At 34.6% G+C, this 18,113-nt stretch overlaps 2 protein-coding genes across 2 annotated transcripts in view; both read right to left on the minus strand.

Annotated features, from left to right (window-relative positions):
- Positions 1-18,113, minus strand: part of fred (friend of echinoid) — a 401,947-nt gene that overhangs the window by 373,174 nt on the left and 10,660 nt on the right. The window lies entirely within an intron of this gene.
- On the minus strand, positions 426-2,112 carry Or24a (Odorant receptor 24a). The gene is made up of 5 exons (XM_020947496.2): positions 1,395-2,112; positions 918-1,290; positions 756-854; positions 541-693; positions 426-476 (listed from the first exon to the last, which is right to left on the minus strand). The coding sequence occupies exons 1-5, from the start codon at positions 1,919-1,921 to the stop codon at positions 426-428; spliced, it is 1,203 nt and encodes a 400-aa protein (XP_020803155.2). The 5' UTR covers positions 1,922-2,112.

Genomic DNA, 18,113 nt, shown 5'->3' on the forward strand with positions numbered 1-18,113 from the left:
TGAGCAACCGGTAAAGAAAGCAATTTGCAAGGACTGCTGCTGCTGGTGGAAAAGGATGATGAGGAGATTCAAGGAAATGTTTAACAACAGGGCAGCTTTAATTCGACAACAACCATCAGGGAGGGGGTCAATGATAATGACAATGGGTGTGCCAAAGGAAAATGAAAAGCAAACCGAAATTGTTGTAAAGGATATGCGAATTAATGCACACCAAGCCAAAGAGAAATGAAATACAATACGTAGAATATTAAGATGAAAATCAGATATGCAGAGAAAGTTGCAAAGGAAAAGTAATTTGAACTCTATGAAAACCATAAAACCATTCATTACAACTGGATTTTCAGGTTTTTTATATTTTTTGAATAGATTTGAAAATCAATAAAACATATAAAATTTTTAAGTTATTATATGACTTAATTAGCATCTTAAATAACTGATTTAGCCAGAGCTATCAAAGAGCCCGTAAAGCGTAAGATCTGTTGGGAAATATTTTATATTTAATTAGAAAATATTTATAATAATATATATAACCAAACCCACCGAAGTTAGTGTTTCCAGAGAAGGAGAAAAGAAGGGTATTTTAATGGTCAGGACTCGCTGAGCTCGAGTTATCATCAAAAGAGTCATCTTTTGTACACGAACACTATGTCCATACCAGTGACTAGCAAATGTAGAGCGAGCCAAATCGGAGCACTATAAATTGTAGATAAAATATTCCATAATAAAAACCAAAAAAAAACTCCTTAAATAAATACCGCTTCCATGATGTGAGAACCTCCTAGGCAATAAAGAAAGATTTCAACGCCCACGGCGGCAGTATAGACCACATATACTATAATGCCCAGGCCAGAAAACTAAGGGATTAAAAAGTCTTTATAAAATATATATAATAATAAAAGATAGTTAAAACAACTAACCAATAAAATATCCACCACACTAGTGCCTATAATCAGGCTTGAGGTTACAAAATGAGCCAGTGTTATCTCCACCATAACACCAGATAACCTCTGGGTAAGTTCTGCAATTTCATTTTGACGATCCACAAGTCTTTCCATTTTCCAAACTATTCTAGCTTCTTGCTCTAACGTGGGAAATTCCTCGATATTCTTAACCTCCAATAAATCTCCTACATCATCACGTAGACAGAGAAGTAAAACCGTGAAATATAAACAGAAACCCAGAAAGAGACCATCGGCTCCTACAAAACAAGCTACGGTGATATAACCATGCCAATGGACCAGGATATAGGTGATGGGATATAAGGGAAGTCGTAGTAAAGGATCGGGAAAACTGGAATGGAGAACTTAATTAAATTTCAGGCTAGAAATGTAGATAGAAACTAAAAAGAACTCAGAGTAAAATAGATAGAATAAATATTTGTAGGACACACTCACATCATTTTAAAAGGCGTCTCATAAATCCAATCCTTGCCATGAGCTCGTCTTAGGACATTATCGATGAGATGTCTTACCGAGTACGAAGTACTTGTACAGAAACCACAACACAGCAGTAAAAAAGTTAACCTGGTAGCCAAAGTATAGAACTTCTTTTTGTGATTCAACTTTCGCTCCGATTTCTGTTGCTCCTCCGTTAGAAATCTCACCCTTTGAAGTAAACTCTTTAGCTCCTCTTGATACCACCAAATGGAGACCATTTTGACCAAGGATAAAATGCTAGAGGCCACAGGACAGAGAGCATCCAACGCGGTGGCTATATTAATCGGTATATAATGAATACCATAGTAAGCCTCGGCATAGCAACCATAGGTAAGAATGAAAAAATTGAAGAAAAACCACAATTTCACTGCTAAAGTACGCTCCTTTTCCGGATATAAGCCAATCAGCCATAATACAAATTTTGGCACTGCAAAATAATTCCGCTCCATGGGATACGAGGTGGTTAGGAAGCGTGGTAACAACATCTTGTCTTCCGGACACAATTTTTAATTCATAATCCTTGAGACAGCCCATGGCCTTTTATACTCGTCGAATGCCCCACAGGACATTCATTCAGTATATATACACACATTTACACAAGGCACTTGAGCAGCATAATTGATGAGCTGGGCGTTGTCCTTGCTCATAGTTCGATAAGTTTTCGAAATTGTTAACCCCCAATTAGGCAACGTTTTCATGGGATTTTCGGACAAAATGCGGAGGGGGGGGGAGGGGGGAGCATTGCCAGCAAATTGGGCGTGTGCTCGTAATTAAACTTTAGTTTTTGGTAAACGCTTTTTAATGACCACAGTCATGAATATTGTGAGCGTTTAGCAGGTACAAAAGCCAGGGTTAAGCCATGGGCGTAGGCAGGTAAAAATATTAGGTTTAGAGCTAATTAAATACATTGCAAATATAATAAATTATGATTTGGTATTTATAAATGTTGGGAATCAATTATTTTTTATGAAATTATATTGTAAATGGGAGGGGAAATATATTATTTTTGAGGCATATTCAATCAATGCTAATTCTTAAGTATTTGAAAGATAAATGCAATCAGTTTGTTATTGTATTTAATAATATATTAATGCATGAAACACCAAACAAATAATAAGCAACAGTTTGTTAATTATCTTTATGAAAGGTTATAAAACCCTTTTTGAGGAATCCTTATTCAAAATCTAACCTTCCAAGGTTCCAAGTGTTGCCCTGGCAACTTGCAGTTTGAATAAATATTTTATAAGCCATCCAACGTCCCCAAGTATATGTGTATCTGTATGTATCTGTGTGTAGTGTGTGTTGTGTGTGTGTGTCGACATGTGTGTGATGATTATGCAAACTGCAGTTATTTGGAGTATGCGGGGCAGGCCAATAAATTAATTTAGCTAGATGGCCGAATGGCTGGCTGACTTGCTGCTTCAATGGCTGAATGGAAAATTCGATGTGAGGGGGGAAAATTGGGTCGAGGCGAAGGCCTGCCTGAGAGGTGAAACTAACGGCGGTGCTGAATGCCCAGGACAACTAACACAGGCACTGAGAGAAATTAGTAGATATATCTCCACTAATAATTATTTGATAAGAAAAATTACGTAAAAAATCTTTTTTCCTTTTACGAATTTTCAAAAATTTAGCCTAGATTTTCTTAAGAACAAAGTTAAACAAATTTTTCTCAGCTTAAAATTTCTTTTAGCTGAAAAGCCCCTAAAGCCAATACCAAAAGCCATCGTTATAGCCGTAGACCAAGCCGTAAACGTAACCGGAGTTGGAGTTGAACTTGCCTCTCTGATGGAGGCAAGTCTGACCTGGCAACGGATGGACACTTAGACAAATGGACAGACGAATGGTGAGGGAACTGGCTCTTTGCATAATTGATGGCTGCAGGTGTATTTGCGCTCAAATGAGGCATGCTAAACACATGCCTTTGACACTTATATACATGCCACACACACACACACACACACTAACACACTATATCCCAGATCCTGGATATCCTGCCGAGCTACCAACAAAAACTGAACTAAAGCTTTCTAGGTTGGCGTGGCCACAAAAATAAAAAGAGACGAACAAAAACATTTGCAAAAATGTGTAAACACACACAAATGTGAATGTAAAAAAATTAAATAGAAATAAGCAGGGGATGACAGCAGATAGTAAAACAAAATGAAAAGTATGCCAAATGTCTTTTTAGCATTTATAAATGGCAAACAGTATAAGTATTCGCTTATTTAATTTTTTATTCTATGAGGTATTTAATAGCATAAGAAAAAGTGTAAAATAATTGGGTTCTTGATTTGAAAACAATAGCTTTTTATAGCTTTTAATATAATTTACAAAGCTGATAAACTATTTCAGCTTTAAAGGAATCTCCGGTAAACAAGGGTAGGAATATATCGATATATAGATATTTTATAGAAATTTGACGGAAATAACGATCTTTAAGCAATGTGTAATAAATCATTATTCTATATATATATCGAACTTTTCCAAAAGAGAGCCTAAATAATGTTTAAGCTAATATTTTAAATAAAAATAAAATATACAATGGAAATAACATAGTATTCAAAAATTAAGTTTTCAGAAGGTTTTAAATGGACCTTAACAAAATAAAAATCTAGATAACATTTTCGATAATATCGATATTTTAAAGTAAAGCGAGCTTTTCGATAATACCGATACTTCGACGATAACGTTTTATATACATTTTAAAATATTTCAAATTTTGCCATTTTAAGTTTATTACATTTTTTTATATGATATCTAGAGTGATACCCTATCTTTACCATATGTATAATTTTCACTCTCCATATATAATCCCCCAAACCAAGCTCCACCTCGATATAACCCTTTTTCTAGAGCATTACGATACGATCTCTCTCGCTTGCCACACGCTGATGGCTTTATTTAGCCTTAAATTTTGTTTAACATCTCTCCTAACAATATCCCACCTTGACACAAAAGGGCCTATGGAAGTCCGGGACCCTTGGCCCAAAAAAAAAAAAGAAAAGGATCGAAAGCGTCCATTCAAATTGAAAAATTTACGTGGAAAACATGCAAATTTATGCCATAAACACAATGAGTTTAATGTGCAGGCGGAGGAGGAATACCCCGCAAAAAAAAAAACAGGGAGAGAGATGGAACTGGGCGCACCTCAACCTGTGTAAACTTATGGCCTGACAGTTTTAACCGCATTCAGGGGACGATTTGTAGGCCACACGACCAGGCCTAAAAAAAAAAAACCTTACCAAAGAGAAGAGAAAAAAACAGAAATGCCAGCAGAGAGAAATATATAAAACAGTCAATTTTTTGTGGCAAACACACACAGCCTCTTCAATGGGCTTGCTGCTTTTTTTCTCTTGCCTGACATTTTATTGACAAAATTATTGAACACGTTTTGACCGTGCCGAGCGCACAAATCTAGCCATAGCAACTATGGCAACATACATAATGGCGACTCTGCCATAAAGGAGGCCTCATAATGCCCTCGAGGTCAAAGTGCGGACTGGGGGGCGTGGCTGGTTGAGTGGCATAATGGTCGAGGTCTGTGGAAGAGCGCCGCGTGTCAGCCATTGAATTTATATGAATTTATAATTGAAAATTAAACAACTTTTCCAATGAAAATAGGCCATAGAGCGAGGCTTGAATGCTTTTGGAAATGTTTAGCAATTATCTCTTTGATGTTATTTAGGTAAAGAAGATTTTAGAAAGCAATACTTTTATATATAATATATAATATAATATATAATATAATATATAATATAATATATAATATAATATATAATATAATATATAATATAATATATAAATATAATAACAGATATTTTACTAAATATATACATACTATAATTAAGTATAGAGAACATTTAAAAAAAAAATATAACAATAAAGCTCATTTGCTTTGATTTAAAACTGTCTTAACAATATATACTCTCTGATGAAGCTGTTAAATATTTTTCAAAATATCAAACTGTTCAAAAGTAAAACTTACTTTTATTAATTAGTAAAATAATGCTCTTTAACTGTAAAATTTTCTATATACCTTATATGTGTAGTTTATGATTTCCAAATATGTTGTATAATTATGTACATTAGGCTTTGGTTTCTTAATCAGGTTTAATTACATTTAATACCGTTTTTAGTATATATGTAACTTATTTTTAGAGGTTCTGTTCATTTTTAATTCTTACTCAATTAGGAAGTAAGCGTCATTTTGAATTTAATTTAATTCTATTTATATTTATGGTTTAATATTATTTCTCTATTGATTTTTGTATATTATATATTTGCTCTTTTATTCAAAATTATTTTAAAATTGAAGTATGTTGAAATGATTTAATAATACCAATTAAATAAAGTTCATCCTCGATAATAATACCAATTATAAAGTATTCATCCCTGATTGTAGCTCCATTTCATAAGGAAACCAACCATATATTTCTAATCATATAATCCTTTTAACAACTTCTCTCACTCTCTCAAAGCCACACATAAAACTAATCTCATTTATAAATATTATAAGCCTAAATCAAATTTTCAAGAATATAACATATCTTGGCTAATCTATACCGATTTATATACAACACTCACTGCTCACTGTTCATAAATTTCCGGCTAATGAATGGCTTATTTAATTCAACCCGAAAATGTATTCCGGCAGCTGAAGAGTGAGTGAGTAGAAGCACGTGAAGTTGAGTGCAGGCTGTGAGTGCACTCGCGATGCATTTATAATGACAAATGCATTTTTGATAAAATCCGTCGAGCGTCAAGGGGGAAACTTGGTGTGTGTGTGTTGTGTATGCTACGTGTGTGTGCATTAGCATGGTGTTCTGGCTAATTTGTTTGCCCATAGGCAAGTGTGTGTACATATATATATATATATATGTTTGCGCGAAAGCGATATGTCAATTTGGTATACTCCCCCTCCCACACACACACACATACACGACATAGCCATCAAATTTATTATATATATATATACACACATACAATATCCTGGACTCCCGTTGAGCTTCACCCGACACACACACACCCGAAATGGCCGCCTTTTGTTCGCCGATAAACTTAATTTGAATAATAAATTACGTTGATATTTAATCAGCGTTGTCCTGCGATAAAATCCAATGGCAGCGTTGCCCCCAGAGAAGAACGAGACCGAATGAGCCGAGTGTCGTGCAGCTGATAATGGATAAGCCTGAGAGCGAGAGGTAGATGGAGGCGAGAGTCCTGGCCAGAGTCCTTTGCGGCACGACCGCGAATCCTTCGCACGCACTGGCCATAAACTGCATGAAGTCATTATCGTTAAGCGGAATTTGTGTTAATCTGATAACAAAATTATGAACAATTAAGTCATTGCATGCGAATTGAAAATTTAAATCGCGTCCAGCGACCCAGAAAGGCGAACCGAACGTGCGGCTATCTGAGGGGAGTGAATTCAAAGTGACATTAATGCCACACTAGAACAAATGGAAATAAATTTAAATTTAATTAAAATTCAATGGGGTGCATTATTAATAAAGAAAAGAATTAATACGAATCAAAGCAGAATGGGGGTTTCTTACAGTCAGTACAGTTTCCCGTACATATGAAGAGATTCAACAAGAACATCTACAGGCAAGCAGATCTAGAATCCTAGAGATTACCTGCGCCTCTTTCCCTCTCTTGCTGAAGCTATCCTGGAAGGGACTTCTCTCCCTTTCTCCTTTTTTAAAAACATTTTAGGGGCTAAGTTAGCTTATAACTACCAAACTAATAAAAAACACTTTATAAAATAAATAAACTTAACAAATATGTATAAAAATCCAACCTAAGGCCAACCCTTTTAAAAATGTAATCTTTTAAATCAAATTTTAGTAAAATTTTTCATTTATTCCCTTATTTTCTTCAGTGCAAATCCTGCACAGACTTTTATGAAATGTTCATGTAAATGAATGACTGTTTGTTTATCCATATATGTGTGTAATAATCATAGACCAAAAGGGCAATGCACTCGGGAAAATAACAAAAGTAAAATACAAACAGAAAAAAGCAGGCGACGTAGACACAGACACAGACTTCGCACAATGAGAGACAAATGCAAATTAAGCCCGTAAACAATGTCGCATATTCATATAAAAGCAGCACCGGCACAAATAAATTGGCCTAAAAATATAATAATAAAAAAAAAAATAAGAGAGAAAAAGGCTAAAGCCACCAACAGCAGCCGCCGCACAGCCAGCAACAATAAAAGTTGTACATTTCGCTTACATGGCAATTATGTTAAAATATTCAAGCAGAAATGCGATGCGCGGAATGCCTAACAGGTGAGAGACATGATGACTGCCAGATGACCTCTATACGTGTGTGGCAGGTAAATGGTTATAATAAAGGAATTACATATAATAAAATTACATAGGAATAGAAATAGTTATACATAATGAAGTATATTCCCAGATAATAGTATTCTCTATTATGAATACAACTTAATAAATAAAAATATTTATGAATATAATTAAATATCTCAACTTTCCTTGGATACAATTTGATTTCATATTTATTAAGATTTTATTTCAACAGCAAAAGAATAAATACATAGCACACATCTCTGAAAACCCCAGCAAATTCAACTTAAAATGGAATAATAAATATAAACCATACCAGACACATTTCGGTGGAAAATTCTTTTAATTTTCCACCAAAGCTATATGGTTCATATCCCCCCTTCTCCCCCTTAAAATTGTACAAAACATGGCACACAATGAATGCTAAAAATGTAGCTTCAATGGCAGCAAACAATAAAGAACAGAAATCGGCCAAACAAACAAAATGCACAATAAAGTCATTAGAAAGTCAAGTGCATCTCACCAGCTTTTAGCTCTGAAAGGTATGCTACGAATTATTGTCCTCGTTTTTCAAATGAGAATGTGTGTTCGTCTGTGTGAGAAACATATGTTACGCATGCAGTTTCATTAAATAAATTTACAAAAACAAAAGTATAGATATACAACACAACCCCCTGCATTCTCTACAATTATGGCAGGTTTTTAGGAGGTGAAATGGCGTAATTTTGTGGCCGGAAAATGCATGGGAGAGAGAGAGGAAAGTGAGCGCAAGGTTGTCAGTTTCAGGACGACAACCAAAACAGGCGAAACAAAAACACACACAACGAATAGTAGGGGCGAAAAAAAAAACGTAACCTAGAGCAGGGATCTAAAACCATTAAAAACTAATGAGATTTAAATGCAAATTCCCATTCTGGGGGCGTGGCCACCAGTGCCCCGCTGTGCCGTGCTGTGTGTGAATGTTGTGGCAAATGACTAAATTTACATAAAACCATTGTGCCGGGGCAAACGGCGTGAGAAGCGGTTTACCCCAAACAAAACTCTCACCTGTCAGGAAAATTAGTTGCATTTTAAGTGGTGAGAGTGTGTGTTTTGGGTTGGGGTGTAGTCACTGTATCTGTTTAATGACAGTTTCAGTTAACTAGGTTCATGAATGGTTTCAAGGAATTTAAAGGGACATCCATTTGTGATGACTTCCTTAAGGAGATTTAAATTTGATTATTGTTATCTATTAGTTGGATATTATAAGGAAATTAAAATTAATAAATAAAACCTGCTCCGAAATTGATTCAAAGTGAAGAAACTATTACTGTTTCTAATTAATTTGAGCCTATTATTTGAAAAACCTCATGATAGGGAACAAATTATGTATTGGATTTTTGAGTAGGAAACAAAAATATAATGATTTCAAAGCTCTTCAATTATTTTAAGATTTAGGGAAATAAGTATGAAAAAAAACCTTACTTACTTTAGCAAAGAGATAACCAGATTTGTGCTTAGACATTGATGAAAATTTTTAAGAATAAAAGTATTTTTCAGTAATATATTTACATCGTTGTAACCCATAAATTTCCCCAAACTTTTAAAAACTAATTGAGAAAACACCAAATTTCTTAAATCAAAGCACTTATTAGATTCCTTTTAAAACATTGCTACAAATTGCCAAATTTCTTTACATCTTAAATGAAATGAAAGTAATATTAAACCCTTATTTTAAGTTTAACTCTTTCAAGTATATATATTTTTGTTCTCTCCATTTTGCGCCTTCATTGGGTCACTGCGGTCATTTGGCAAATGTTTGCCAACGACAAGTGGTTATTGTCATTGTTTGCCATTTGGCTATGGACATTTCACTAACCACCCAACCACCCATCCAACCCAACCTTCAACCCTCCTCTCTCCTTTCCTCATCAGATACTGAAAATTTAATTCCGACAAAATGAATGAAAAGTGTGTGAAAATTGTTGAAAATGGCAATCAAATTTGCATGCCTTTAAATGTATAATTTTAATGAATTCTTTTTTTTTCATCCAGCTAATTTTTGCATTTTTTTTTTGCCTGCCCTTCTTTTTTTTGTACCCAGCTAATTGCTTCTAATTAGCAATCCTACAAAGATGACACACAACATTAAAACAACTTTTTCTCGTTTGCTACCCGTCGTTCTTTCTTGTTGTTGTTGTTGTTTGTCATGTGTCGGCAAAATGTTGACAATGAAAATGATTATGACTGACTGCAAGCTAGGGGGGTGTGTGTGTGTGTGTGTGTATGGGGGTTATATGGGTGTATCAAAGGAGGGGCAGCAGCAGCAGCAGCAATAGCTGCCTTTATAGGGGCACCAAGTTGCCAAGGGTTGAGGGAATGAGCCTCGTCGTCGGCTGCTGTTTGAAATTGCTGCGACGTGTAAATGTCGCTAATGTGCCGAGGACACCGACAACGACAATGTGACTTTGGATATAACTGTGAATGCACTGAAGAAAAAATTAGGAGATTAACTGAAATTAAGCCTAAAGGGAAAGGAATATACAATTTTCTATTACAGGGTAACAGAATAATACTTAAATAACATTAAATTAGAGGTTAAATAATAATAAAGTATGTATTACTATTAAATTCTGCATTTTTAAGTGAAAATTTGTTTAAAAAGTTTACAAAATTCACATTAACTGAACCGATATTTTTATACGGCAATTTATTTTATAAATCAAAGTTTAAAATAGTCATAACTAAGCCAAAAAAGCATAAATTTTAAATCGGAAAGCTGTCCTATTTTATTTTTTATTTGGTTAATAAATCTGCATACTCAACTATCAATTTATCTAAATTTAAATTTTTATCAAATTTTCATCCTTTTTATGATCAAAATTTGATAATAAAATTATATGAAAAAATTTTAAAAATTTTATTTTTTCCCGGAGATGTCTAAATCGATTCGCCTCTTGATGCTGATCAAGAATATATATGATTTATAGGGTCGGAAATGACTTCTTCACTGTGATTTCAGCTTTTGAATGAAATTATGATACTCTGCAAGGATAGGGCTTTCCATTGTTCTTTCTTAAATTTATCTTCCTTAAAATTTAATGAATTTGTTAAAAAGTATGTTCTTTGTGTTTTAAAACATACCCCAAGATTCTGGATTTAAAATACTTGCAGTTTTCGGCATTATGATCTCATAACCGCGTACATTTTGATCATTTTAAGAAAGATAAATGATTCTATACTTTTCTAAACGCGTTTCTATTGTTTTAATAATGTTTAAAAGCCTTTAAGCCAATTTTTTTACCATATATCTATTCAAATATTTCAACAGAAAATCCTTTTAGTAATAGTTTATCTATTATCCTATTATCCTAAAAAAATATATCAGATACAAATAATACCTAATCCTCTTTAAAATGATTTTAGTTTCTCCCAGTGTTCATGAGAATGCCATTCTGTAGCGGCAGGAACCGTGAGGAACTGTTGGCCATCATGGCCAGCTGCAGGCAGGTGTTCTGGTAAGCTTTTGGCCTTGTCTAAGCCAATGTCAAAAGCGCTGTCGCCGCCAGAGAATCAGAGAGAAACCGGGAAGCATAGAGCAGGATGCCATAGAATGAGACAGAGTTAGCAAAGCTAGAGGGGAAACACATTATGGCACACATCGTTGGCCATAAGGTTAAGCTGTTTTCATCATCACCACGCCCCCATCCCCCTGGAAACAAAAAAAACAAAGGGGCGGCAGCTGTTGCCATCAAAGTCAAAGTGCTGCAAATTAGATTTTTATGTTAATTAAAAAGGTACGCACACTCACACATTCTAATAAACATTTTCCCTCCGACACACACAATCTGATTTTCCTTCTCAATTTCGGCAAATCAATTGGTTGGAAATGATCTTAATTCGCTTAAGAAAATTCACCATGGAGCAGACAAATCGATGATTGAGTGAGTGATGCAATGAATGACTGAATGACTGAACGGAGTTCGAGAGCAAGTCATCAAGTTTGAGTGTGAGTGCGGGGAGAGAGAGAGAAAAGAAAGTGGAAAGACAGGTGAAAGGTGAGCGATTAAATGACAGAGATTCCCAACAGCTTATTGAGAGATTAACCCTTGAGTAAGCGGAAAAACTTTTTGGGTGGCAAATGAATAGTTTTCATGAAAGTCAAGGGGTGTTGCCATGAAGATATTTCAAGGAGGAATTTATTAGGTGACTTGAGCTTAGGTAAAATTGAGTTCAATAAGGTTTATAACTAGATTAAATAATAGACTTTATTATTCTTAATTTAAATCATGAACATTTCAAGAACCTATAAAAAAAAAAATAAAAAATACATTTCTTAAATTCTGCTTACTTTTTAAAAGGTTGTTTTTCTTTTAATAAACCCCAACTCCCTTTTGCAAATAAATTGCAACTGACTGCACTTTCTCACACTTTACCCGAAAACCCGACTGACTGGCAATTTTGCAATTAAAATTTAAAAGTCAAAGGAAACTTGACAGACAGACACAGACACATGATATATATGTAAATTTATACCCTTCCCTCTTTGTTATATCCTGGAATCAAAGAGTTGTCAACTTGCAAGTCAAACACACATATTCCCCGGTAAACCAAAAGCCCAGCCACTTGTAAAGTCAAAGTCATTCAAAATATGCCCGCGACTTGTGCATACTTCATTTCATAAATTACGCAGGCATTAAAAGCGCACATAGACATTACCGTCTCCTGGAAAAGTCTCCTTCCAAGTCCTTCTCCCCCCTTCCAATAAGGAGTTTTCAAAGCAATTGATGCGCAACATAAATCTTCCAGCATGTGAAGAGCGAGAGAGAGTCAACCTGAGATGAGTTGAAGGGGAAAATGGCCTGGGTGTCTCGGATTTCAGGAAAAGTGGAAAAGCTGTGAGTAGACGGGAGGACAGGGGGGGGGGCGAAGGTGCCGCCTATCAGTTGCAGCTATTTATCATTTAGAGATACTTCCACTCCCTGCCCTCAGTTAGTCATTTTTACTCCCTTTCGGCGTGAGTTATTGCAATTCTGCAACAATTTTTCTTTCGAGTGCCGGTGGCCACTTCAAGACTTTCATATCAAGTTCAGTTTGGCGAAAGAAAAGGATTTCAAAAGCGGAACGACGCAACGGCAGGTGGTCCATTTATACATTTTCTTGGCTTCTGTCTCTGCACTGCAATGAAAAATGTGTCTCATTCAAAGGGAAAATGGTAAAGTTCAGGCAGCAACAAAATATGACAACTTAAGATATGGCTGGGGAAAAGGATTGTAAGTTGAGTTTGTAAGTTTGAGTTTGTTCTTTTCTTAAAAAAAATACATATAATAATAACACATTAATCCATTTATACATTTTGTTAATATTTTTCAGACATTACAAATATTTATTTGAACTAAAATGTTCATATTTATAACGTATTTAGTATTTAAATAAATTGTTGAAACACAAATCAGGGATATAAATAAATAAACCGCTTGTTTGAACGCTTAAATTCTTAATTACTTGATTTTTAAATGGTTTCTAAAGGCAAAAATGTTCAATGTCTGTAAAAAGTTATAGATATAAACCTTTTGCTAAACAATGACAAGATCTTGTTATAATTATATTTAATCATTTTTTAAGCATAAGGAATTTTTGCATTAAATACTGGAAAGAAAGAGTTTTAAAGAAAGTTTTACCTCATATAAATAGAATTTGGAATAATCTAGTCTAAAAAACCATATTATACAATTAAATTTCAATGCAATACTGTGACTTATGACATTGACTTTATTTACCTTTATAAATTTAATTACCTTACATCTATAAAAACCCCTTTTATTTACCGTGTAATCCATCACCTTTTAACTCACAGTTTTGTGATTTTAATGCCGATTGACAGGGAGTAAAAAAAAGGGCCTAGGACGAATGGAATAGAGGGGATCCAGACAGGGACAGGAGACAGGAGACAGATACACCCAAGGCAGCTGGGACTGAGACACTGAGGACTTGGTTAAGTCAGTGTCAGACTATGTTATCCAGCCGGTCCGTCAGTCAGCATCGTCCTGCCGGGAAGACGGACACAGTGTGCCACGGTAATGGACTTGGCACTTTGCAACTTGCCCATTCAAAATGTGTGTGTAAGAAGTTTAAATCGCATCTAGGAGTAGCAGCAGGAGGAGCAGAAAAGGACTACTGCGATGCTCACACTTGAATAAATACCAGGACGAGCTGGCTACGTTGTCATTGCAATTGCAAATAAATAAGAAAGCCGGGGAAAATGGGGGCGCAAGGATACCAGGAACCCTTCAGAATCCAGCGGGGGGGGGGGAAGGGAAAAGAGAGCGACAAAGTTGCCCATGGGCGAATGGAAAGTGAGTGAAAAGTAGGATGGAAATGCTGGTAGCAGGACGCAGGACGAGTTTTAAGTTGCTTGTAATAAAATTGCTGCAAGGACTTGAGAAAAGTGCAAAAATGAAGTGCACAGATGCTTATCAACTCGGTCGGTCCTTCTCCCTCTCGCAATCGCTGCTGCTTTTCCTCAGTCAAGTTGCAGATACTTTTGCTATGATTTAACCGACACCTTCACTGTGGAGAAAGATGATGAAGGGGCAGGCAGGCGGGCAGGACAGGACAGGAGATGCTCTATCTCAGCAGCCAGAGGACCGTGGGTGTCAAAAAATGAAAAATAGCTTCGGTCCGATGGCAAAAGCTGCACGGAAAGAAATTTAAAGGGAATAAATATGACTTTTGTTAAATTTCAAGTTGATTATCTAAGTTTTTAGCATCTCTGATATATTTTAAACCCTCTCTAAATATCCTTTTATAGCTTTAACTTTTTCCAAAGATCCTCACAATTATTCTTTGCAATTACCCATTAAATTAAAGTATTCATTTTTCTCTCAGTTACCCCCGGCACACACCTGCTTTTATTTTCGGTATAAAAAGAAATGCTAGGTAGTTGGTCCTTAAGTCGGATTCCGAGGACATCTTCGAGGCCAGACGGAAGTTACTTCAGGGGGGGAAGGCGTGTCAAAGCTCATTACTTGTTGTCATGTTGCGATTACATTGGCAAAGCTTACGTTACGTAAATGTAATTCATAGCCATAGAAGTGGGATGTTTCCACGGGTAAACTCAATGGAGGAAAACGAGGACATAGACCAGGTATTTTCCAACCCAAACCAACTTCTGGTGTCATTATGAAGTGTCTAGCTTCTGCTTCAGCTTCAGTTAGGGAAGAGAAAGAGAGAGTCCTTTCATATATATATATATATATATATATATATTTCTGTCCTGATGTATGGCTGTCATTTCACACATGCGAGCAGGAGAAAGATTGTCTGAGTTGATTGTGCGAGTGTTTGTGTCTGTATCTATGTGTCTGCATCCAGGACTCTCTCCTTGTGTGTGTGATAAGCCTTTGCTAACTAGCTGCATGCTCACAGATTTGTAGCAGTTACTAAAACTTCTTCACTTACTGCAATGGAGTCTCAGCCAGGATAAGAGCTGCTGCTCTTTGAACGAAGGGGGAAAAAAATCTCAAGTAATAAGTACTAAAGGGAGTCAATCCATAATGTGGCCAACTAGCTGAAGTTAATGTGATTTTTTCGCTTTTAATTTCCTATTTAGCCAATTGTTAAGCGTTGGAAAATGTGATTTCAAGCCAATAAGTATGTTAGATGTTTTGCCAGAGGTTGCAAACCCTAGCTCCCTTTCCATGTACAATTATCGGTTAATTAAAATGAGTTTGCATGTAGCGGAAATGAGAAAGAAAAGTTTTACATTTAGATGGCATTGCTATGTGTTTTGATACCCCAAAAACATTTGCTAAAAGGGGTGTGATCGAAAAATATACAGTTTAAATATCTTAAAACTGGTTTTAAATTATTTATTTAAATATAATCAGTGAGCATAAATAGCAAAGAACCCCATGTTTTATCAAGCATACGGTTGTCTACATAAATTCTATTATTTTTAATTTATTTAATTTTATAAAATTATTTAATGAGTTTGATGTTTTATCTTCATTAAATAATAATAAATAATAAAAAATAATATTTAAATAATAACATTTTTTTAACTCTTTATAATGGCAGTTAAAAAAAGAACACACTGCGTATGCTTAATATACGATATTATTATCTTATATTACTCATACGCCATGTTGGCTTTCAATTCTGTAATAAATACTTTAATTTATATGAATTTAAATTTAAATTTAAATATAATTGTATGAATTTAAAGCGTTTTTAAACTTCTTTTTACACCTTAAATAACATTTAGAAAAGCATAAATAATGAAATATTTTACTCATACGCCATGTTCTCCATATATAAATTTAATTTTGTAAAATATAATAAATCCTGTCTAATTAAAACAAAAATTTTAGAATTACTTATTTTTACACGTTAAATAATATATTTATAAGGATAAATAATAAAATATATTACTCATACGCCATGTTGACAGTACAGAATATTATAAATTAATTACCTTAATATACTTTAAATCCTGTCTAATTAAATTTAAAAAAAATAAGAATTTTCAAGCACTTACTAACTTTTTTGTATACATTAAATAATACATTAAAATAATACAAAAATAAATAATAATAATAATAATAATAATAATAATAATAATAATAATAAAATAAAATAATAAAATAAATAATGAAATATATTACTCATACGCCATGTTGACACTACAGAATTTTATAAATTAAATTCTTTAAATTGTATTAAATCCTGTCTAATTAAACCAAAAATCTAAGAATTTTAACAGATTTATAAACTTTTTTGGACATTAAATTTAAAATAAAATAACTATAAGACCCATGCCAAAAAATAATGATTAAAAATAAAACCCATTATTAAAAGTTATACCAACAATAGCCACCAGATATGATCGCAAGTTTTCCACAGAGTTTAATATACCCCAGACAGTATCTGTATGGTTTATCACATCTCCCTCCCCCACCGACAGCTTTTCAACTACACTGCAAGGCATTACCCTATATATACAACCGTGAAAAAAAAGGAAAAATAAACTTTTCCAAAGCAAAAATTGTTACTAAATGGTTTATGCACACATGGAAGCCGGCTGCAGGGGAAAAACAAAAAACAAAAAAACCAAAGAATAAATAACAGAACTGAGCAGGGAAAAACAACAACAAACTGAGAACTGAGTAGTGAGATGAGAGAAGAGAAGAGGAGGTGGTAAAAATAAATGCAACATGTAATGATTGCAAAAGTTATAAAACGTAAATTAAGTTGAACGAATGAAGAGTTACCGACCGACCGTGTGCCGGGCATAATGTAATGAAAATGGGGAAAAATGTTGCGAAGCCAAAAGGCACAACATACACACACAACATGTTGTTTTCCAACTTTTAATGCGGGGGAAGCTGTTTCTGTTGCTACTGACGAGAAAAACTGTTGGGGAAAAACTATGAAATTAACTGCTTATTAAGGCCAGCCAGAGAAGCCTGTGATGGATTCCAACGACGACTACTTCAAGTTTGTCAAGTGAAACTTTCTGCCAAATGGCATGGAAAATGTTACCGCACTCTCCTAGCTGCCTGCCTGACTGGGCTGGAAAATGCGGGGGGAAAAGCGGAAAACAGACGACGACGACGTCAGAGCAGAGCATCATTAATTATTTTGCTCATTAGCGTGTGTAAGAGACATTACTAACCAACGCGCAACTCGCTGGCAGGCAGAACGCTGCTTGCTGCATAAGAAAATTCTTGAAATTTTCTTAGTTAAGGGTTTTGGTTTCCTCTTTCCATCTGGAGACATCCGTTTTCCCGCCCGCCTTATCTCTGGATCTCTGTATCTGTGTCGTGTCAAAAGCAGCGAATGCTGCAAAAAATTGCAATTGAAAATGGCACACAAAATGTAGATGAAACGTTGAGTATACGTAAAGTGTGCGTTATACGATGGTTAACTTTTTGCAAATACCCAGCATCGATCGTATCGAGAGGGGGATATTAGGCAATTGAGTTATTATCATTGATATTTTAGTATTTTAAGGCCATTTAGCTTACTAAACTAAGTATTTGGGTGGTTTATTTATTATAAAATGTGTATGTTGCTACATTACTATACGTAAATTACTAATAATTGATATAATTATTAATTTATTATAGATAATGGAATATTTATTTATGGATAAAATGACAAATTTAGCTGAACACGATACCTTTTCATAACTTTATATATTTTATAGACTTGTAGAAGGAAGAAAAGGGAAGCTTCTTAAATAGTATCAACAGAAGAATCAATCTAGACATGGGTATACGTCCGATTCTTTTCTAATTTCCTAAACCTAATTATTCTAATCTAATAACTCTAACTTCTAATTTATTTTCTTGTCCTTTTTTTAGAAAACTTTCAATTA

This window comes from Drosophila serrata, unplaced genomic scaffold, assembly GCF_035046125.1.
Source record: "Drosophila serrata isolate PLE 108 unplaced genomic scaffold, ASM3504612v1 contig_249, whole genome shotgun sequence".
In the NCBI taxonomy this organism is placed as follows: Eukaryota; Metazoa; Arthropoda; class Insecta; order Diptera; family Drosophilidae; genus Drosophila; species Drosophila serrata.